The sequence below is a fragment of the Felis catus genome, chromosome F1 (assembly GCF_018350175.1).
Source record: "Felis catus isolate Fca126 chromosome F1, F.catus_Fca126_mat1.0, whole genome shotgun sequence".
Classification (NCBI taxonomy): Eukaryota; Metazoa; Chordata; class Mammalia; order Carnivora; family Felidae; genus Felis; species Felis catus.
The window spans coordinates 31,146,056-31,169,597 of record NC_058384.1 but is presented as its reverse complement, the minus strand read 5'-3'; the positions used below and the strand labels follow the sequence as shown (position 1 = coordinate 31,169,597).

General features: G+C 41.4%; 1 protein-coding gene across 9 annotated transcripts in view; it reads left to right on the top strand.

Annotated features, from left to right (window-relative positions):
- DTL (denticleless E3 ubiquitin protein ligase homolog) overlaps nt 1–12,594 on the top strand; it is a 48,780-nt gene extending 36,186 nt beyond the window's left edge. For 3 of the 9 annotated variants that reach the window (XM_011290974.4, XM_019821837.3, XM_006942787.5), the window contains exons 14-15: nt 1,159–1,991; nt 3,892–5,922. In XM_011290974.4, coding sequence (XP_011289276.2) covers nt 1,159–1,991; nt 3,892–3,990 — 932 coding nt within the window. In that variant the 3' untranslated portion in view covers nt 3,991–5,922. Of the gene's footprint in view, nt 1–1,158; nt 1,992–3,891; nt 5,923–12,321 lie in introns of those variants that run through there. The other 6 variants (XR_006591382.1, XR_006591383.1, XM_006942786.4 and 3 more) reach the window with 6 other exon arrangements.
- The last annotated feature ends 10,948 nt before the right edge of the window (nt 12,595–23,542 follow it).

The window sequence follows — 23,542 nt, the reverse complement described above, 5'->3', positions numbered from 1 at the left end:
TATGTCAGCTCATCCTAAACTCAGTTGCATATAAATGCAATTCAGTAATTAAACTGAATTAAATATCAGAGTTATAATTCAAAGAGTTTGTGACTTAGAAATAATTGATGGCCTTTCCTTGTTACTAGAGACAGGAACACTATTTCAGAAATCTAGAAAGCTCAGAAGGAAAGTAAGAAAATACAGAGTTGTCTATGGCGGGGCCACAGTGGGAAGAAGCATGAAGTTTAGAAGAATTTTCCTCAAGGGCTTGCCATTGCTTGTAAACAAGGGACAGGACACATAGAGAAGAGTTCTGTCCACTGACTTGCTTTACTGAGAGCAAGCACTTGGTTTTGGAAATGTTCTTTGGCATTCTTTGACTTGCGGAAAATAGCCATTTATAAATTAAGGTGGAAAGCCAAGTGAGGCCTAATAACTTTAACAAGCAATTGATGGGATTATTTCCTGTGGACATTAAAAGCTCTCCATTTCACAGATATGGAAACTGAAGCAGAAGCAGAGGAGGTAAAGGGTTGTGTTCAAGTCAGTAGTAAATGGTCGTGCCAAATTTTAGACCAGTGCACTTATGTTTGGGAACCACTGTGCAGTGCCCCCCTGCCCTCACATTGCTCCAAAGCATATACAGGAATTGTAATGGCAACATTACTTGTGAAAACAAAATATCATTAACAACTTAAATGTCTTGCTGTTACCTTAGAATACTTGGTAGCTAGTAAAAATTATAATGTACATCTATATTAATGTGGGGAAGGTTCATTATATGCTAAGAAGCAGGTTACTGAATAGTATATACATTATGGTCTCTTTTGTATAGAAAAAATTTGAGGTGTATAACGTATATATCACATGCACAAGTATAGAAAAAATGCCGTAAGTGGTGTACCTGGATGCTTTAAAATTTTCCCTTTAATATTTCTATATTTTCTAGATTATTACAAGTAAATGTTTTACAACAGAGTGGTTGGGAGGCTGGCAGTTAGGAAAGGGGAAGGAAAATGCTGAAAGGGTGTGGTAAGAATCAAGTGATTTATGTAATCGACTCACTGGGAAATCCATTCCTATATGAGTAAGTTAGCTATAATTTTCCTTGGTGAGAATTCAGGGATTTTCTATGGCTTTCTCTTCTGATTTTTGTGACCCTCTGTTCTTTTTCAGTAACGGTGACAAGTAGCCAGAGCACTCCTGCCAAAGCCCCCAGAGTAAAGAGCAGTCCATCTATTTCTTCCCCATCATCAGCAGCTTGTGCTCCAAGCTGTGCAGGAGACCTCCCTCTTCCTTCAAATACTCCCACATTCTCTATTAAAACCCCTCCTGCCAAAGCCCGGTCTCCCATCAGCAGAAGAGGCTCTGTGTCCTCGGTCTCTCCCAAGCCACCCTCGTCTTTCAAGATGTCCATTAGAAACTGGATGACCCGAACACCATCCTCCTCACCACCCATCACGCCACCTGCTTCTGAAACCAAGATCACTTCTCCAAGAAAAGCCCTCATTCCTGTGAGCCTAAAATCATCCCAAGCAGTGGCTTGCTCTGAGTCCAGAAATCGAGTCAAGAGGAGGCTGGACTCAAGTTGTCTGGAGAGTGTGAAACAGAAGTGTGTGAAGAGTTGCAACTGTGTGACTGAGCTTGATGACCCAGTTGAAAAGCTTCATTTGGATCTGTGCTGCCTTGCTGGTAGCCAAGAAGACCTTGGTAAGGACTCTCTAGGTCCTCCCAAACCAAGCAAGATTGAAGGAGCTACTATGAGTATCTCAGAGCCTCCTTCTCCCGCCAGTCCTTATGCTTCAGAAAGCTGCGGAACACTACCTCTTCCTTTGGGATCTTGTGGAGAAGGGTCTGAGGTGGTAGGCAAAGAGAATAGCTCCCCGGAGAATAAAAACTGGTTATTGGCCATGGCGGCCAAACGGAAGGCTGAGAATTCATCTCCCCGAAGTCCGTCCTCCCAGACCCCCAATTCTAGGAGACAGAGTGGAAAGACTTCTCCAGGCCCGGTAAGTCGGCAGTGGTGGGAAGATGCATTTCCTAACTTGAAAGGAGCCAGTGAGAACATAGATTCTCTAACTTGAGGAGGTCAAGCACAAATCCCTTCTCAGAAGTCAGGATTTTTTTTTTTTTTTTTCTTTCAGTAAATCTATTTATACCTAGGGTTGCCAGATTTAGCACATAAAAACTCAGGACAAATATTGCGTGGGACATATTTATACTAAAAATTCTTTATACTGAAAGGTTATTTGTTTGAAATTCAAATGTAACTAGGTGTTGCTGTATTTCATTATCTAGCAACCCGATTTACTCCCATTAAAATCCCTTCCGTGAAGGTCCATACCACTCAGCCCTGGTGTCTGTTTCCTCAAAGCCTTCATCATGCTCTAATATATCAATTCAAAATTATCTTCCCTCTTCTTTGTTTGGCATTATTCCCTCCCCACCCCACCCCTGCGTTTTTTGTTTTTTTTTCTTTTCCCCATCCGCCAGCCCCTGGCAACCACTTTTTATAGGTTCCCTCCCCTTTTTATAGATAAAACTGACATTCATGGGCAAGTTACCAACATCCATGAATAGATTTCCAGTTTGGTCATTATGGTTTATGATTATTTCAAATACAGTGAAACTTAGATACTTAAAGCAATTTAAATGCAGAATCCTTCCAGATTTTTATGATTTTCCCCCCATTTTTTTACCGTCACCTTGCTCACACCAGTATTTTTGGCAATTCATCTATATCTATACTTTTTAAACATTCAGGTTAGTTTCACTTATCTTTTTAGGACTACTGTTTTCATTGACTGACACAATATTGAAGTTAAATAATTTCAAAAACACATATTGCTGGCAGAAATAGGTTTGTGAACCTTAAAAAGCAAACGACCTATTGAAATGGTGGAGGGAGAAGTAGCTATGAGCATCGAGTGAGTATGGGCACAGGTCAGAGGGACTAGAAAGCTTCAGGTAATCAGTTTGCAAGTGGGGGGGGTGGGTAGGTTCACAAAGTTTCTGCTCTGATTCATAGTGGTTCTTGCTCTGTGTTAAGAAGGTGGTACAGTGATTAAAATTCAATCTAAAAGCTGGAGAGCCTCAAGCCAGCTCTAGTTTAATAAGTGTTCATATCCCCCACCCTAGTGTCCTGAAGCCTGCCCCATAATTTTAGGGAAAATAAACTAGAAATATTTTAAAGATTACTTAAAACACAGAATCCAACCAAGATCTTGCTACAGAACATGGGGAAAAAAAACAGCTATCAGGAATCTTTTCTTTCTTCTCCTAAAATTATCTTTGTATCTGTTTTTTGCCCCTGACCAAAATCCTTTTTTTCCAGAACTGATCTCAGCTGTGTGTTATCAGAAAAATAATTTCAGTGAAAAATTGTTTTCACTAATGTGTACATTATAAAGGCTTTTAAAAATAGTGTGCCAGTCCCATGTATTTCTGGTTTTATAATTTCAATCTTTGAAGCTAAAGTTTCTTTAGAAGGTTTTTCTTCTTTATGTGCATAATGATAAGACTTCCTCAGAAAAGGGTAGCAGCTGCCATTTGAATCCCTGTCCCATTTGTAAATTGGGGGGGGGGGGGAGGTGATTTACAAATTTCTTTCAAAGAGGAGGGTTGTTATAGCCTTTGGGTCTTATCAGGAGGTTTAACTGGTAAATATTTTCAGTTCACATGAAAAATCTATGCCTTCCATTCTTACATACATCTATTAAATTTTTATTAAATTCAGTACAAATCAGCCAAAAGAGACATTGCCCTCAAAGTATTTGGAACTTGAAAGCTGGCTGACTAATCAAATTTCTAGGCATCCCAACTTAAAATACCCTTTACTGATAACTTGCTGAAGTAGCAGCTGAACTTTATCTTAGAAAATCTCTGAAATCTAAACTTTCTTTTTTCTAGGTCACTATTACTCCCAGCTCCATGAGGAAAATCTGTACATACTTCCATAGAAAATCTCAAGATGACTACTGTAGTCCTGAACAGTCAACAGAATTATAGATTCTAATCTGAGTGAGTTAACTGAACTTTGGCCCCTTAAAACAAGACAAAAAATACAACAGAGTGATTCAGTAACTCTGATCTTTAAGAAAGCTACCATTCTTTCATTTTCAGAGAAAAATCGTTTCAACTCTGAAGCTTACCTCCTCTGGTTCTAAGCTTATATGCAGCTTCCTTGGGGTGAATGCTGTGTTTAAATTCCATAAAGTAAGTTTGTCACTCTGTAACATTTTGAATGAGTAGTCTTCACTTTTTAAATTATGCCTCTTCTCTACAATAATGACATCCCAGCTCATAGAGGCAAAAAGTAAGACTTGTCTCTTGTTACTCTGAGACTGTGGGTACACAGTGGAAAATATCTGCTGGTCACAGCAGGAGGCCTGTCTGTGAAGGCCAAGTGCTGAAGAAGTCTTCTGCTGGGGACCCCTGGATCTGTGCTGCCTCAAACAAATATAATTTCATTTAAAATTTATATAATCTTTTCACTACACTTTTGGTTTTTTTGTTTTGTTTTGTTTTTAGTATGTGTAAAAATGTGATGTTCAGATAAGTACATTTATATTGATTCAGTGTTAAAATACAGTCTTCTTAAGTTAAAATCATCTTTATTTTCAGAGCAGTGATAAATGTCAACGCTTTGGAGAAACTAGGAGAACAACACTAGAAACCTTTACTTGGCCTTTTTCCCCCAAATATATCTCCCATATGAGACTATGACCCTTATATTTTTTACTAAGCAATTTACTATGTAGCAACCCAACATCATGTTCTATAAGAGGTTATGGTTTTGCCACTTACTAGACAAAGATATTTATAAAATCAATAGTCCTGCATGGAAGCTGGGGTGTGAAATCATCTTCAGTTCTCTAGGGGCTGCAAGTTTTTCAAAATACAAGTCATCAGATTTTAAGAAAAAGTAATCATCTCTGATTGATACTTTTATAAAAGAAGATAGGTCTGAACTGAAAACCCAGAACCTAAAAAACAACTCTTGGCTTTTTAACTTGATTTTTTGGATTTTCTTCATGTATATATATGAAAAAAAACAAAAAACAGTGACCCTCTAGAATAGCCCTGAGCTGAAAATTCATGGAAATTTCTCTAGATATTTAATGTAGAAGATGTTTAGACTGACTCTAAGTTAATAGTGTACAGAATATCTTGAGCATCTTCTCCTTTAACCAACAGTTACATGTCGATCATCTTGAATTGAACTGTTGTTTTATATTTGTCCCCTTTCTAAGCTCATAGAAACAAGTTCCATGTACTTTCTATGTGCTACATCCTTAGAAGGGACTCCCCTAACAATCATGAAACTTGATTCATTTTATCCATAACCCTGAGAAATGTGTAGAGTTTATTCATATTTTTGTCATAATTTAAAAATCTGTTCTTAATGACAACTTTTTAATTCCTTTGCTTCCTATAAGTCAAGCTTGTAACAACCTGCACTACATATGTTGATTACGTGTGGTTTTCTCCAAGGAGAAAAATAAGTAAAGGGAAGCCACAGAATTGCTGTTTTTGAAACAAAGCACTCCATAGCATTAACTGAGTATTTAGGAATTCTACTTATAATTGGTGTTTGATTTTTGAATGTTAGGCTATGGGAAGGTGTTGCTTATGACCATATCTACTAATAATGATATCTGTCTCTTGCTTTGAACGCCAAGTGGAGGGGAAAAAGGATAACTAGATAATTACATTCTTTGTATCCTTGAACATCTAACAGCTCTGCTGAGTGAAATTGGGGTAAATGTGGCTGGCAGGAACTGTGCTGAGAGTCTACTGGCTGTAACACGTCCCACTTGTAAAACTAGTACTTCAAATGGGTGCCAAAGGTCAAATGTAATGAGATAATAATTATCCCTGCCTCTGTCAGTGTCAGACTTTGAGCTGATCCTGAATAATAAAGCTTTTTACCTTATCTGATATCCTTTTCTGAGCTTTTTGCATTAACCTAGAAGCAGTCTACACAAAAGAACTATAGTAGTAATCAAGAATCCCTTCTACTTGTTCATTGAATAAAATTTGTTTATTCCCAAGGATATGATCTAGTTCAAGCTGAAAGAAGTTTTAATAAATATTGTCTTGCTTGGTCAGACCTTGAGCGCTTAAGATGGCTTGAATTACTTGATGAAGTAGGGTGGAGTGATGTAGTTCTTTTTCTAAACAAGTATTTCCAGCCCAAGCTTTTCCATTTGAATACACTCCAAGCATTATTGCTACAGTGCTGTTTTAGAGTTTCCTTTGGCTGTTTCATCACAGGCCCTTAATTTACTTTTGTGAGGGTTGACTAATTAGTCCTTTAAAATGTTTCCTTTAATCTGGGCTGCACATTTAACTGATGATAAATCAAAACCATCTGTAGCTATCCCTGTTGGACTGGCAGAGGGTGAGTTCAGCTCACTACCCCATCTCTAGCCCTAAAAGCTTAAAACTTCACTAAGACTTTCGGGAAACCCAGTATCGGAGGCATTTTTTAAAACCTCAGCTGGGCAATATGGATGCCTGGAGATAACTTTTGTGTGTGTGTGTGTGTGTGTGTGTGTGTGTGTGTGTGTGTGTGTGTGTTGTTTAGTCCCCAGCTTGAAATCAGCCTATGGTCATGATCTTGTATAGGTCATATATCAGTTCAGCATATGCTTTTTGAGAGCCTATCCTAGCAGATAAACTGCTACTCTCAGATCTATTTTTCCTGGACTTCCCTTCACACTGCTCATAAAGCAAAGGCTGAGTAGCCTCATAGAATGAGTTCACAACTAGGTAGCATGCGCAGCATTTTACAGCTGTGCATCAGAAGAGAGATTAGAGGAGAATGTCATGTTGGGGAAACTGAGTTATTGTCCTCCACATGGCAATTAAAGGGCTGAATATGGGTCCAGTGAGCTCTTGCTCATCAGCTCTCCCTACTTCTCAACAGGTCTCCATACGAGGTTCTTTGGCTGCCTAGGTTTGGATCATGCCACATTGTGAACTAACTGACCATCATTCATTAAATTCTTGGGAATTATGGAAAACCCTGCTTTATGCATTATTAGCTCTTTAGATACTGGATAAAAGTTATGGGGAGGCCAAACACAACATTTTGCTGGACATGATGTGAGTCTAATGCTTCGTTAGATGTAGTGCTAGGAATACAAGCTCAGCATTGTTCTAAGGAAACCATTTTGTTGTCTAAAGTGGCAGAAAAGCCTTTTTTATTTCTGAGCTATGTTTAAATGCCTGTTAAAAAGTGCAAGGGTCGTTAGGGAATGTGGTGGGGTAAAGTCAGCCTTTTAAAAAAAAATCAGGGGCGCCTGGGTGGCTCAGTCGGTTAAGCGTCCGACTTCAGCTCAGGTCACGATCTCGCAGTCTGTGAGTTCGAGCCCCGCATCGGGCTCTGGGCTGATGGCTCGGAGCCTGGAGCCTGCTTCCAATTCTGTGTCTCCCTCTCTCTCTGCCCCTGCCCCGTTCATGCTCTGTCTCTCTCTGTCTCAAAAATAAATAAAACATTAAAAAAAATTTTTTTTTTTTTAAATAAAAAAAATCACCTGAGCATATTAAGCAGCTTGTTCAGATCAGTATGCTTACAGCAAGTACATAGAACACAAATAAGAAGTATTATATTATTAAAGAATAGGCTTATTCCATCCCCAGAGCTTACCCCTCCCATTTCCTGGCTAAGCCAAGAAAGAGGATTTCAAGGATATATAACCAGGTTCTTTATTTTGAATTTCAAAGGTTTAGTATTCCATTTATACTTCATTTCTCTTTAATTTCCTTAACTTGCCACATGCCCCTTCCTGTTTTGACATTCTAAATAATTTGTATTCAAGCCATTTTGTGGACTATGAATAGCACATTTCAAAGTGCCTTTGACTGGAAGGCTTTCAATTCAGTCAACATTTTATTCATCACCTGGGTGCCAAGCCCCGTGTGAGGCACCTGGTCTGCAGAGTTCTCTTTGTTTTCGGTTGTCAAAGGAGTCACTTTACCTGTGGCACTTCGGTAGACTAAAGTCAGCATTTGAGAGAAACAGGCAAAGATCAGATTTTCAAGTCCTTTGAGTGAAGTTGTTTGTGAGCAGCTGTAAATGTAGCAAGTGCTGTCTGGAAGCCACATAGACTGTTCCCTCCAGGAAGTTCATTCAACAGCTTCTTGGAGCGCCTTAACTTTTCAAAGTAAAATGCTTTTCTCATGCATGGTTCTATTACATTCTTTACAATATTACGAATAATGGTTAAAAACATATTCTCTGTAGCCAAACTGCCTAGCTTTGAATCCAAGCCCTAGCTGTGTGATGTTGGGCAAGTTCCTTGACCTCTCTGTGAAGCGGTTTTTCTCGTTTGTAAAATGGGATTGTGTGGTTATTATAGGTATAGCTCTTGGGACAGTGCCTGGCACATAATAGCTAACATTTATTGAACAATTACTGTTAGCTATTATTCTCAAAGTAGAGAGAGCAAGATTCTATCCTTATTGAATAAATGGGCATAAAGGTTTAACTTTTTGTTTCTAAATCATTCCTGTTCATTCTCGTTCCACTAGAGCCATGGTCCTCAAAGGTATGGGAACTAAATAAGAATCATTTGGGAAGCTTTTTTGTTGTTGTTAGTGTTGCTTCGGTCTTCTAGTTCTGACACTTTTCAAAAGGAGCAAATAGACCTCTGGGTGGGGGGACAAAACCCTCCAGTTTCACAGGTGTTTGATATTCATGAATCTTTCCCACCAGGTACACATGAAAATTACAGAGGTTATTTCATATGTGGCCTCAGCCAATGTTCAAAGAGGTATAATTTGCAAATCTGTACAAATTTGCACTCCTACACGCATTTGCTCACACAGAGCCCATCCTCCCATTTCCTGACTGCTGCCCCAGCTCTGCTATACTGTTTAACACGTGTTCACCCCTAGGGAGGAAGCCACAGCTGGCTCGCCATTAATGCCGACTCTTGATCACTTGTTAGGCTGTTGTGTTCCCTGGCCAGTGGGAAGCAAATAAGAGATGAAGCTCAAAGCAGGCCGTGTGGCTGTCTTAGTTGGATGCAAGATTCAAACATTTGACTGAGGAGTAATGTGTAGACTCTAGATTCTTTTTTCTCACTTAATGAGATTCTTCCAGGGGCTTCTGTGTGGTGCCAGTGATACCTGTTGCCAGTGTCACACCAGTGCCAAAATACCAGTCGTGAAGGTTTCAGACTCAACATTGGGGTTTCTCTTGGCATCTGAGCACCAAATTATGCTGCCACTGCCACTGCCGCTGTTCAAGACTCTGGTTTCCAAATGGGAACTTGTAGTTCTAGAATGGGGCATTCTTTTACTAGCTGGTATCTGCACCTCTGCAAATAGATGATCCCACCATGCTCAGCCCCCTTCATGGGTTGGTGCCAAAATTATCAATTCAAATGAAGATGATAGGGCTACTTTTTTTTCCCTGTTATCAGCCTTTTAATCTTTCTTAATGTTTATTTTTGAGAGAGAGCGCAAGAGGGAGAGGAGCAGAGAGGGAGACACAGAATCCAAAGCAGGCTGCAGGCTCTGAGCTGTCAGTGCAGAGCCCAGTGGCGGGGCTTGAACTCATGAACCGCGAGATCATGACCTGAGCCAAAGTCAGCCACCCTGGGCGCCCCAGCCTACTCACTTTTAAAGTCATAGTGTAAAAGTACCGTAATTGTACAAATCAGCCCTTCCCCTAACAATATACTACCAGACAATATATGTTACTGAAACAACAAACTATAAATAAATTATCTGGCCTTGCTATGTTGACCTGTAGTTAGCAAATATTGTCATAACACATCATTCAATAATCATTCCAAACCACTCTTCCCCTTTTCAATTTCTTTTCTACCTTTTTTCTATAACCTACAGTGCACTCACAATATTCCAAGAATTATTTAATAAGAAGCATAATATGGCTTATTAAGCATAACGGTGAAATAGTAATGATACAGGAACTGAAATAATTAAAACTAAAATCCAGTAAGGCATTGTTGCCTCTGTAATGGGTCGTTGTTTGGCCCACCAGTTGATGTCGAGTTGGAAATGCCGCTTCCTCAAAAGCCTTATTGAATTTAGATAACTTTATGTGGAAGTAAGAGACTCGGAGTCCAAAAATCACTGTCTTTACAAGGGTTGACTTAACAGACAAGTCGAAGCGAATGTTAATAACTTCAGGCTAGGGGTAAGGAGAGGATGGCAATGCTAAACATTTCTCAGCTCCCTAATGAGGCGATTAGGTATTGGCCTTGAAGTGTTGAACCTGTAATTAAGTTTCTGGCTTTGGAAAACTAGGTCCTAAAACCAAGAGATACAAGCAACAAAGTCTGGAATCCTATATGGAGAGTCTAGAGGATAAGGAAAATTAGAATGTGGTTTTTTGACGATTAAGAATGGTTTCTGTTGCAGCCAACTCTCTTGTACAACAAGTTTCACAAGAGGGTGCCATTTAGAGCAGCTTGTTAATTTGAGCTATCCTCTGGTGTCCTCTTGCCTTCCTGTTTACTTTGACAGTATTTCTAGTCCCATTCACTTTTTCCTTCTTCATGTTATGTTGCCCGCTGAACTCTGTTAAATAGTGCTTAAAGTCAGGGCTGTGTATTTGATTCCCAGATGGGCCAATTCATTTCACCCTGTCCTGTGGCCACAGGCGGCATCCCATTTGCCTACCCTAGCCAGCTGCTCCAGCAAGGAGTGAGAAAAGTATTTAGGCTCGGTATAAACACTGGAGACAAACTCATAGAATATCTCCTCACTACCTCACTACATTTTGAAAGGCTGTCTTTCTCCTTAAAGACCAAGTTTATAAACCTCTTTTGACCAAATTTATATAGATTGTTTCATGTAATACACACAATTGCCCTATAGGTAGGTATAATTTGTTATCCACATTTTGACAGATAAAGAAACTAAAGTACAAAGAGGTTAAGTAATCAGCCCAAGGACACATAGCCAGCACTTTGTGGATTTGGTCTGACTCAAAGCCCACAGTCTTAATTCCCATACTATAATGCCTCACAGAAAGAAACTTGTCCCTGGCCCTCTATTAATCAAATACACGCTTTCTATTTTGCACACACTTAGAAGAACTCTCAAAATGTTCCAAATATATTTTCTCTTTGAGTAATAAATGAAAAAATGTTACTTCTTGGAGAGGAAACCATTCTTAACTACCAGAGGAGGGTGATGCGCAGCACTAGAAGCTAGCATCAGTACCGATAATGTGTGTTAATAGGAACCTAAGATTAACACGATTGAAGGTTGGAAAAAAGGAGCGAAGAATTCTGAACAAAATTCTTCAGAAAAGAAAAGTAGAGAAAGACTTGCTCACAAATGTAGGGGAGAGACTGAAGAATGGAGATGAGGATATACATACCCTCCGACCCAGCAATTTCACCCCTGTACTCTAGGGAAGCCCAGGGCACCAAAACGAAGATGGTCAGAGCGGCATTGTTTACACTGGCCAAAGCCTGGAAACAACCCAGGTAACCAGCCAGGGTAGAATGGGTAAACTTGGATACTCATGATAGAACACTAATCATGAAATGAAAAAGAATAAACTAGCTACATACAGCAAGAATGAGTGTTAGAACGGTGAGCAGAAGAAACAAGCAAATGCATGTGATAGATTTTGTTCATGTCAAGTGTTAACAAAAAATGCAATACTGAACTAGTATGGAAGCGTACATACATGGGTGGTAAAAGGCAAAACAAGGATCATGATCACAATAAATCAAGACGGTGGATCCCTCTGGAAGGTTGTATACTTGGGAAGTAACAGGGACTTCCTAGGATGTGGCAAGGTTCTCTCTTCCCCAGCTTGGTGGTCACATGGGTGTTTGCTTTATAATTATGTCTTGCATTTATGTTATACACATATTTCTGGATGTTTTATGATTCATGTTTTTAAAGGCTTTTGAAAAGGAATGAAGATTAAATAGTTCTATAGAGAAGATTAGGCAAGATGTGGGGATAGAGAAATTCTAGATAGATTTGATAATAACAATTATTCAAATGGAATAAGCTACTAGGGAAGTCTGTGGGATCTTTTTAATACTCTGTAAGGAAAAAGGAGAATCCTCTGTTCCCTCAAAGCAGAAGGATGAACTGACTTGCATTCACTATGTTCATTCAGTTTAAAAGAAAAGAACTGATCCTTTAGTAAACCATACAATTGCTCAGATATGGGGTTGGGATTTCCATAATTGGGACTGAGCCAGAAGCTAGCAAGCAGGACGAGTTAGAAGAGAAGGTCCTGCAGCATTTGACCTTCTAAAAGTTTCACACTAAGTACATTTCTTTCTTTTTTTTTTCCTTCTTCCCCACTCATATTTTCTTTCTCTTTCCAAGATTCGTCATCAAATCAAGGCAGAAATGGGCCATGGAAATCAAATTCTTACTTTCAAATGAAGAAACTGGCCTGGGGAAGTTAACCAGTTTGACTAAGGTCACAAAACTAGATAGTGGCAGAATCCGTTCTGGCACCCCACATTCTTTGTACCCTAGTCTTCCTGATCTACTAGCCATTTCTCTACGTACCATTTTTAAGATCCAGTTTGAACCCTCCCTCCTTCCTGTAAGAGGTATTCACAGATTTTCCTAAATAAACCTTCCTTCCACTCAGCCTCGTGCGTGGTGCCTTGTTTTAATGCCCTCAGTAGTGCTTATCACATTTGTCTCAGAATTACAGATTGTATCCTCCTAAATGTCAAATTGGTCTAATTCATTTCTGCATACCCAGCGTTAGGCTCATCGGAGCCAATTATTAAATACTCAGGAATTTTGTGAGCTGGTCATTAAAATGTAGGTAGCTGGAAATCGGTCCTGGTGAGAGTCTTTGCACCATGGAGCAAACAAAAGCTGCAAATCAGGGCTTCCCCCCCGCCCCCCAGGGAGCCAGGTTACCAGCACATCACTGTACGAATCCCACCACCACCAGCAGCCACCTCTAGACTTGCTGTGATGCAGAGCAGTCGCAAGGAGCACGAAGAAGGAAGGATCCAGTACAAGTGAAGACCAAAAAGTAACAAGAATTCAAAAAGCATCAGTTCAGGAGCCCAAGGAAGAGACTGTTTTGAGAAATAGGTGATTCACTCTGCAGACAAGTCAGGAAGATGAGAGCTTGAATAAGGCCAGCACATCTTTGTCCTTCTCAAGAGCTTTTTCAGTAGCATAATAAGGATGAGATGTGGCTGGGAATGAAAAGATGGGGGTGGTTAGGAAATAGGCAGTAAATGTAGATGCCTTTAAAAAGAAATGGCAGTCTTCCTTATTAAGCAGCTATTTCTGAATACCTACTGTGTGTCAAGCCTTGCACTAAACAAAGATGACATACAGGCCCATCTTCAAGCTGCTCCCCGGTGCTTAGGGCAGACAAGAGAACATTGAACACGCTGTGATGAGGGCTCTGATGAAGACAGATGTGGGGCCTGTGGGAGCACATCAGACAGCCTGTGCATTCAGGGAAAGTTTCATACCAAAGCTGACCGAGCTGAGCCTTAGAGAAGAAACACTTTCTAGATGGTAAGTGAAGGAGGGACATTCCTCACAAAGGAAATAGTGGTCTGAGGGTGTGAGGAAGAGTGGCCTGGCTGAGGAACTCTTGAGTAGTTCCGTTTCCTGTTAGAGCTGGAGCAGAGGGAACATATAAAACACCAGCAGATGAGGCTGCAGAGGCCAGCAGGGCTCAGGGCATAGACACCCCTACAGTGCCGCCATACTGAGTTTGGACTTTATGTCAAAGGCCCTGGACAGCCACTGAATGACTAAGCAGGGGATAAGCACAACCTTTTTTTTTTTTTTTTTTTTTTTTTTTAGAAAGATGATTCTGGTAGCAATGTGGAGGGTCCATTGGAAAGGGACCAGACGTCAGGCAGTTCACCCAGTCAGAAGGAGACTAGTAATCTAAGCGGTAAAGAGGGTGGGCCTGAAGTGAAGTAATGGGGGTGCATAAGAAGGATATTGCCGATTTGAGAGATATCCTGAAATGGCAAACTAGTGTTTTCATAAGTGGGTAAAAGAGGAATCATGAATCCCAGGATCCTGGCACTGGCAATGGGGTAACAGTGGTATCATTTGGGGAAGGGAGATACAGAGGTGATAGGATTATAAGATTGTTTTCCTTGGGGACACCTAATGGACAGCCTTTGGAGATGCCCCATCGGTAGTTGCATGTATACAGTTGGAGCTCTGGAGAGCCCTCTGGAGTGGAAAGGATTTTTGGTGTGAAAAGAATAGTTAGAAGGGGAGCTCACAGAGATCAGCCAGAAAGACAATGTGTAGCATGGTAGCTCTCAAACGAGCAAGTACCCCACCAGTTTTTGATTCAGGGTATCTGAGGTGGGACCTGAAAAATACGCATTTCTAACAAGTTCCCAGACTGTGCTGATGCTGTTGGTCTGGGAATCACACTTGGAGAACCGTCAGTATAAAGAAAAGCCAGCATTTGGGGGTGATTAAAGAAAGAAGTGACAGAAGTGAGTGAGGAGGAGTCATTTTAGGAAGAGATGGTCAGGATAACGTTTCAGGAAACAAAATTCAATAAAGTCAGGCAAGATGAAGAACAAATAACGTCAACTGCATTTGGCAATTTAGAGGATACTACTGGAGCCAGGTGGCAGTATCAGGGAGAAAGGGGGAGATGGTCATTGTAGTTTACTCTCCAAGGAGTCTGACTGAGAAAAGTGAAAAAGGATAGATGCCTGGGGGGCAGGTCGTGATCAGGAAAAGATCGGCTGATGGGAAAAATGGAGTAAACGTATAGCTAGGCAAAAGGAGGGTGTGGAAAAGAGAAGGAAAAGGAACAAATGCTTTGAGTGCCTAATCTGTGCCAGGCTCTACGCTAGGCTCTTTAATAAATACAACCCTTTAAGTGGATTATTATTATTTCCTTTTTACAGAGAAAGAAACTAAACCTCTAAATTTAAATAATTCGCCCATAGAAGATAATGAGTAATAAAGGAGGGATTTAAATCCCAGCCTCCAAAGCCAGTTCACATGGAAATGGCTGGAAATAACCATTATGAGAATTGCAATGTCTTCCCTCCCTAGAGAATGGAGACCAGGACACTGCAGCCCAGTTAAGCCCTTAGAATGACCCAGGGCTATGGTAAATGTTGTCTAGAGGGAAGCTATATGGGAGCTGATTCAATCAGAAATGAGGCAGGAGAAGATAGAATTCCCTGAGATTCTAGATATTCACTAGGACTTCTGCGGCGATGCCTTTGGTCTCTGATCTACATTGACCAAAAATAATAGAGTCAGAGTTGAAATGCACATATGTCCAATTAGGAGTGAACAAAAGTTGACTTAAAAGATTGCTGAACTGCAGCAGGAGCTCTGATGAAAGTCAACTGACTTTGTGCAGAGTTAATGATCATCTTATGATGAGACATGATATAATGTCTCACCCAGATTGCCTAATCTTGACTGCTACTTGCTAATTCTGTGACTTTCTGCAATTTACTTCATCTTTCTGAGCCCCCATTTGCTCACCAGGTGAGAGAAGTATTCACAGTATTGTCCTTGTTATTGGGTAGGGGTTGAATGAGTCAGTATGTGTCAAGTGCCTAGACAAGTGCAAGACGTGTGCTAAGTTTTAACTTTTTATAACTTCCGGGGTGGCAAAATTCCTACCTTGAAGAGCACGCAATGGGGAAGAGAATCAGACACACATGCTCTTAATGGGATGGTTTGTCAAGGGCTCAGGTACACAGGAAGCTGGTCAGTTTCCAGCAGAGCTCACCAATCTGGTAGCAGAGGCAAAGAAAGCTGAGCTGGGGATTAGCCAGGATGGGAAGGCAGCAGCAAGGAAGCACCCAGGGAAGAATAAAGAAGGATCCATGAGCACTCTGGGACAGCCAGTAGGTCCAGGCTGGATATGGAGGAAGTGGGAGATTCTGGGGAGAGTGGAGGAAGAAATACCTCGACAGGTAGAAAAAAAGTCGCTTAGGTTGTGGTCCAAGTAGGGCTGTGAGAATTTGAGATGACAGGGGCCATTCTAGTACCCATGTCCAAATCACGTTCCTCACAGTGACTCATAGGTTGGGCAGAATTTAGTCGTGTAGTTTTTCAAAATGATGGTGAATCCAGGGTATCTGAAGGGTCCCCCTCACTTCACAGGGATGCAGTGGCCAAGAAAGCTGTGAGGCAGGCATTAAGCCACTGAGGAGGATAAGAGTGCAGGAAATCAGGATACGGTTGGATGGACAAGGTGGCCAGTAAGATGGGATGCTGTGCCCAAGAGGGATGGGGGAGCATGGTCTGGGGAAACAATGGGAACTTAGAGAATGCCAGGTTGTTCTCCTGACCTTGAAAACCAGGGGAGGGAGAGAAACTGCCCTCTCTGGAGAGGGCCAGAGGGCAAAGCAGGGCAGGTGTTCATTTAGGACAAGAAGGTGGAAAGAGTGTGTGTTGAAAAGGTGGGGAAGGTAAGGAAGTGTGTTCACCGGTTAACACGCTGTACCGTCCAGGGGAAAGGAGACACATGTTCAAAGGCCTAGAAACAAAGGCCTGTGGTAGGATTACTGCCTGGCAGGAGGTGAGAGTCAGAGGCCAGGCCATGCAGCTCTGCCGGGGCCCACCACGCCAGGACAGGACCCTGCCAGAAGAAAGAACCGTGGCCTCCTGGGTCAGTGCACTCGGCCTATTTCTGTACATTCAGGCTGCTGAGTAATGGCTCCAAAGGCAGTGCCAGCATCTCACAGGGCGCAAGGGGAAAGTGAGAAGTAGGGCTTGGCACCTTATTTTGGAACCTGCTGTCACAGGCCCAGCCCTCCAGTTCTGTGTGCCTGACACTCAGCTACAGCTCTCACTGTGAGTCTGGATGACCAGCCCTGCAGGTCTGGCTGAGATGCCCAGGCAGCCCTCAAGAAAGAAGAGTTGTGCGGTTTCCCCAAAGAGAGAGAATTCTGAGTACTTACTCCCTGAAGGAGAATTGCCAGTCATTCCAGTTGGTCAACCCACTAGGCTAGTGCCTCAGCTTGAAGACCCTCAGAAGTGAATCTTCTCTCTCTGCTCACATGGTCTTCTAAATACCATAAAATGACAATGACCCTGCTCTAAACCTGAGGTATCAAGGTGTGTAGTTTGAGCCAGAGTGTTCTTTGAGCAAGATTCCAAAGGGGTGGGGGGCGGGGGAGGCGGAATCCACCTGTCCTCTCCCAGCCAGTCCCCTGTGTGTCTCTGGTGATGTACATGTGTGACTGCCAGCTAGGGCTAGGGCTCAGTCTAATGTGGGGACAGTTACATATATACAGAGGTCAAACCTGTGATCCCATGAGCACAGGGCTCTAGCAACTTGCACTAACTGGCCCTGAAAGCCCTTGGGACAAGACTTTGGGTTAGTTGCTGCTGAACAGGTATGTCCAAAGACTCCCCTAGAGATACTTGTGGCTCCTTTATTGTAAATCTCGTTGCCTAAAACCCTCCAACCTCCCTTAGATCCATTCAAGGCCCCCAAGTCTGGACTCTAGGTGAATCCCCATTAGTATCGTGACTTCCTCTATACCTCCCCCTTTTCTTTAAAAAAAATTTTTTTAAGTTTATTCATTTTTCAGAGACAAAGCATGAGTGGAGGAGGGGCAGAGAGAGAGAGGGAGACACAGAATCCGAAACAGGCTTCAGGCTCTGAGCTGTCAGCACAGAGCCCAACGCAGAGTTCGAACTCACAACGGTGAGATCATGACCTGAGCCGAAGTCGGCCACTCAACCGACTGAGCCACCCAGGCGCCTCTATACCTCCCCCTTTTCTTAAAAAGTAAACCCTGTTCACTTCTTGGGATTTCTTCTTATGAATTCAAGTTTCTTTTCTTATATTAAATACTCCTAAGAAATAAAGGACTTGGTATCCAACAGGTTTGCGTGGTTTGCAGTACACTCAAGAACTCTGCAGCACAGCAGGGATTAGAGCCCAATGGGGGCTCTGCCTCTTTCAGTTGACCCACCCCCTGCCTGCTTGCCTCTGGATTTGTGCCAATCTAAGAACCAAACCATGGATGGCCACAGGTATGGGCTCCTTCTCCGTCACTGCCATCTGTCTGTGACAGGCTTGGACATCACTGCATCAGGTAGAGATTATCATACTAGGGGAACTTTTCTGACACAGACCTCTGGCAACTGCTTTCTACTCTTTCTGCAAGTTTGACTTCTTTTTTTTCTTTTTTTAGTTTTTAGATTCCACATGCAGTATTTGTCTTTATCTGCCTTCCCTTAGCAAAATGCCTTCAAGCCCTCAAGGTCCATCCATGCTGTAAGACGTCCTTTTTCCTTATGGCTGAGTATATCTTCTTTATTCATTCATCTATTGATGGACACTTGTTTCCATACCTTGACTATTGTGAATAATGCTACAATGAGCATCGGAGTGCAGATAATGCTTCAAGATCCTGTTTTCCTTTCTTTGGGAAAAATAATCAGCAGTGGGATTGTTGCATCAAATGGGAGTTCTATTTTTTAATTTTTTGAGGAGCCTCCATATTGTTTTCCATACTGACGACAACAATTTATATTCCCACCAACAGTGTACAAGGGTTCCCTTTTCCCTACATCCTCTTCAGTACTTGTTATGTCTTATCTTTTTGATGATAGTCTTTCTAACAGTAACCGGCATGAGGTGCTATCTTAATTGTGGTTTTGATTTGTATTTCTCTGATAGTTAGTGATGCTGAGTACTTTTTCATGTATTTATTGGCCATCTGTCTATCTTTGGGGAAATGTCTATTCAGTTCCTCCGCCCATTTTTTAATTGAATTGTTTGGGGTGTTTTGTTTTGTTTTTGCTATTGAGTTGTGTGTGAGTTCTTTATATATTTTGGATATTACCCCTTATCAGATATATGATATACAAATATTTTCTCCTGTTCAGTAGGTTGCCTTTTCCTTTTGTTAATGGTTTCCTTTGCTCTTCAGAAGCTTCTTAGTTTGATGTAGTCTCACTTGTTTATTTTTGCTTTTGTTGTCTTTGCTTTTGGTGTCAAATTAAAAACATCATTACCAGACCAGTGTCAAAGAGCTTACCCTCTATGCTTTCCTCTAGGAATCTTATGGTTTCAGGTCTCATGTTTAAGTCTCTCATCTATTTGAGTTGATGTTTGTATATGGTGTAAAATAGGAGTCTAGTTTCATTCTTTTGCATGTGGCTGCCTAGTTTTCCTAGCACTCTTTATTGAAGAGACTGTCCTCCCCATTATATATCCTTGGCTCCTTTGTTGAACTGTAATTGACCATATATGCATGGGTTTATCTCTGGACTCTCTATTCTATCCCCATTGATCTATGTGTCTGTTTTTATGCCAGTACCATAGTGTTTTTGATTACTATAGCTTTGTAATACAGTTTTAAATCAGGAAGTCTGATGCTTCCTGCTTTGTTCTTCTTTCACAACATTTCTTTGGCTCTTTGGGGTCTTCTGTGGTTCCATGTAAATTCTAGGATTGTTCTATTTCTGTGAAAAATTCCATTGGAATTTTGATAGGGATTGCATTGAATCTGTAGATTGCCTTGGGTAGTACAGACATTTTAACATTAATTCTTCTAATCCATGAATATGAAATATCTGTCCATTTATTTATTTCTTTGATATCTTTCATCACTTATAGTTTACAGCATATGGATTATTCACCTCCTTGGTTAAATTTATTCTTAGGTATTTTATTCTTTTGATGTAATTGTAAATGGAGTGGTTTTCTTAATTTCCCTCTGATCATTATTAGTGTATAGAAACATAACTGATTTTTGTATATTGATCTTTATTGAATTTGTTTATTAGTTCTTACAGTTGTTTAGTGGAGTCTTGGGGGGGGTCTATATATAATATCATGTCATCTGCAAATAGAGACAGTTTTACTTCTTTCGTACTGATTCAGGTGTCTTATTTCTTTTCTTGCCTAATTGCTCTGGCTAGGACTTCTAACACTGTGTTAAATTACAGTACTGAGAGTGAGCATCCTTGTCTTGTTCCTAATCTTAATGGAAAAGCTTTCTGCTTTTTACTGTTGAGTATATTAGCTATGTGCTTGTCATATATGGCCTTTCTTATGTTGAGGTACATTCTATACCCTGTTATTGAAATTTCACGTAATCTTTACAACAACATAGCAAGGGGGTACTTTTATCAGCCCCCTCTTAAAGGTCAGAAAACTAACCTCACAGTTTACAAAGGTTGAATAACTTCCCCAAAGTTTGCAAATGGCAAAACCAGAACTGAACCCAGCAGTCTGACCCCCACAAAGCCCCTTGTGAGAGCTGAAGTAGCAGAAGGCCATGGGGAAGCAAGCTGTAACTGTGGCTCCTCCAGCCTGCAGCTTGCCCAGAGAGAGCCATCCTGTGGTGTCTGTATTATTCATTTGGCCATGGATAATACTGCATGTTATACTATACTTTCCTGTGTGTGTGGCTTAGTATTTTTAAAAATACATTGTGAGCTCCTTGAGATAGGGATCATGTTCCACTATAGCACTGCACAAACGCCAAGCAAATAGTTCAATAAGTACACTGTATTTATCCACTGAGGCTCAAAATTACCCGAGGAGAGAGACGTGCAACAAGAAAATCAGAACTACATCTTAAAGATCTTCTAGGCTTAGAGTTTCAGTTTGTAGTTGAGGAAACTGAGGCCTAAAAAGTGCAGTCAGAGCCATGGAGGTTCAACACTTTCTTCAGAGTGGAGCCATCCTAAATTATTCTCTCTCTCCTCTGACCCCCTCCTCTGGAACCAGTGCTGGGACTCTGTGTATATCATCCAATGTCTGTTAAGACCTCAGGATCCAGTTCCCATAAAACAATTAAAATCTGGCATCATTCCAGTTCAGTCAGATTTATACCCAGACTATACCAGACTTACAATCAGACGAAGCCTTAGAAATCATCCCGTTCAACTGTCAGGTTGTAGATGAAGTAACAGGCCCAGAGATGGCAAGTGATATGTGAGTCCTTGTCAGCTGGCCAGTACCTTATCATTTAAATGGCGTTCATCTGTCTAGAGGGAGCAAAGACACATAGGAAACACACATTGGCCTTTTTCTAGTTGGAGCATGTATGTCGGGGGAAGGGAGGGGCGGGAGTGTGACTGTCTTCCCAAGGCCAGCTTGTTCCCAAAGCCAGTCTGCCTGGGAAACATTGTCTACAATTCAGCAGAACCAATAATGGCTCACCCTGTGTGTACCCTTTCGCCTCTCTCCTCTATGCAGTAGAAGTTACAGCTGAGTCCTGTGCAGGAGCTGGAACCTGATTCTTCCACTCCTTCCATCCCACCAGCCCTTCCCTTCCCAGCGCCAACTCTGGCCCAGCGACCAGGTTAGGAATGTCACACATGCACAAATTATAACTTGGCTTCCATGTTTTCTCCTCCTTAGGTTAAAAGCTTAGAGCTGAAGAAAATCAGTATCTCCATTCTATTTTGCTTTCCACAGAAGCCAAGGGCCAGAGGAAAGAGAAACCCCGTTACTTCTGACAGGCAGTACTAGCAACAGAGTATTGAATGAGTAGGGTATTAAAGAAGGCTGTTTGTCCTCTCACTGGAGCTTAACAGTGACCTTCCTCAGGGAGTCAAGCCCTGTCCCTCCCATGCACTCACAAGCACAGTATGGATCAAGAAGCAGCACTTATAAAAAGACCTTTCTGAAAACTGAAAGGGATTGTTCCTGACAAGCCTACAGAAACAGCAAAGAGCACATATGGAAGGCTGAGCTCTACATGGGGGAGCTAACAAAAGACTAACAAAAGACCCGCTCTCCCAGGGACAGGAAGTTTGGAAGGTGGACTTCAGGGATACTCATTTAGTGGGGACAGAGGAACCTTCTTCCCATTTCCCTCTGGCTATGCTTCCACAGAAGAGCTGGGCAACAACCACCTAGGCTCACAAGCAGGTGGGAGAAATTTTCATCTCCTGTATGGCCAAATCCCAACAACAGGTGAACCTTTCTCTCTGCTTCCTTCTTGCCTGCACCCAAGAAACCAAATACTACTGAAGAAAGTCCGACTGCCAGAGAGATGGGTTCCACTACAATTCAGGATCGCCACCCCCAAATGGGACAAAGCATGATTGAAAGTTTACTACTTGTCTCTGGTCAGCTCACACTCCTACTATCCACAACTGTTTCAAACCTTCCCCACTCCCCTGACCCTTCTGACGCCCTCTACACAAATCCTCATTGTTGAGTCCTTCCTTTGTATTGCCAAATGTTTAAAGCTACCCACACGTTTACCCTTCCTTCATGCTTCCTTTTACAATTGAAAAGTGTTTCTTCCTACTAACTAACCAAGAACAATTCCACCACTTGTGTTTTATAGCCCATCCTCACCCACGTTTTCATGAATCTCATCTGTAATTTATCCGGTCTTACTCTTGTGCATCTAGTCTTTCCCTCTTTACTGGATCCAAACAAACTCATATCTCTCTCAATAAAAAAAGAATCCCTGGGGTGCCTGGGTGACTCAGTTGGTTAAGCATCCGACTTTAGCTCAGGTCATGATCTCACGGTTCGTGAGTTCAAGCCCCGTGCCAGGCTCTGTGCTGACAGCTCAGAGCCTGGAGCCCTTCTTCAGATTCTGTGTCTCCCTCTCCCTCTTCCCCTCCCCCACTTGTGCTCTCTCAGAAATAATAAATGAATAAACTTTATAAAAAAATAAAGGATCCTTGAACATACATCCTCTATCTGTGGCCTTCTGTCTCTCATTCTTTACACAATCTAATTCCTCACAGTAGTTCCACTTTCTCACCTCCCATCTACCTTTCAACCCACTCCAGTCTGGCTTTTGCTCTCATTAATCTGCTAAAACAGCTCTTGCAATGGTCATTAGTGATATCCATGGTCAATATAATGGTCATGTTTCGGTCCTCATCTTGCCTCTTCAGCATTGGACTCTATTGAATGGTTGAATGACCATTCCTTCTTTCTTAAAAAAATATCTTCCCCTGCCTTCTATGACACAATACTTTTCATATATCTTTGACCTGATCTTTGACCCTGATCTTGCTAAGTCTCTTTTGCAGGCTCATCCTTCTCTACCTAGCCATTAGTTGTTAGAGTTCAAGGTACGGAGTTCTCTTAAGTCTGTTTATTCGAGAGTGCTTTTAAACACCACCCTGTACTACCTTGTTAAAATGTTTATATCAGCAATATATATTGTAAACATCTTCCCATATCTGCAAAATTATTTTACTGAGTGCTTACCATGTTGTACGTACTACAACTTATTTATTTCATCTACTGTTAGGCGTGTAGTAGGTCATTTCTAATATTTTACTTTTATAGATAGTGCTATGATAAAATTCCTTATCTAGTCCTTTTTATGTGTGACTAGATGAATAATGTTAATATTGATTACCACTCTCTAGTCAATAATAAATTGCTATGGGGAAATTGAAGATATTTGGGAAATATGCACTTAGTGTTTTGAGGCCAAAGGCAGAGTACAACAACCAAGTTTCCCACACAGTAATACTGTGCAGGACAGAATCTTTGATAGAAGAAACTGGCTTTGTCAAGGATTATATGAATGCTACTTCCCTGTTCTTCTGAGCTCTCAATATGGGATTTGCTATCACAGATGATAAGAGGGTTTGGCCACAC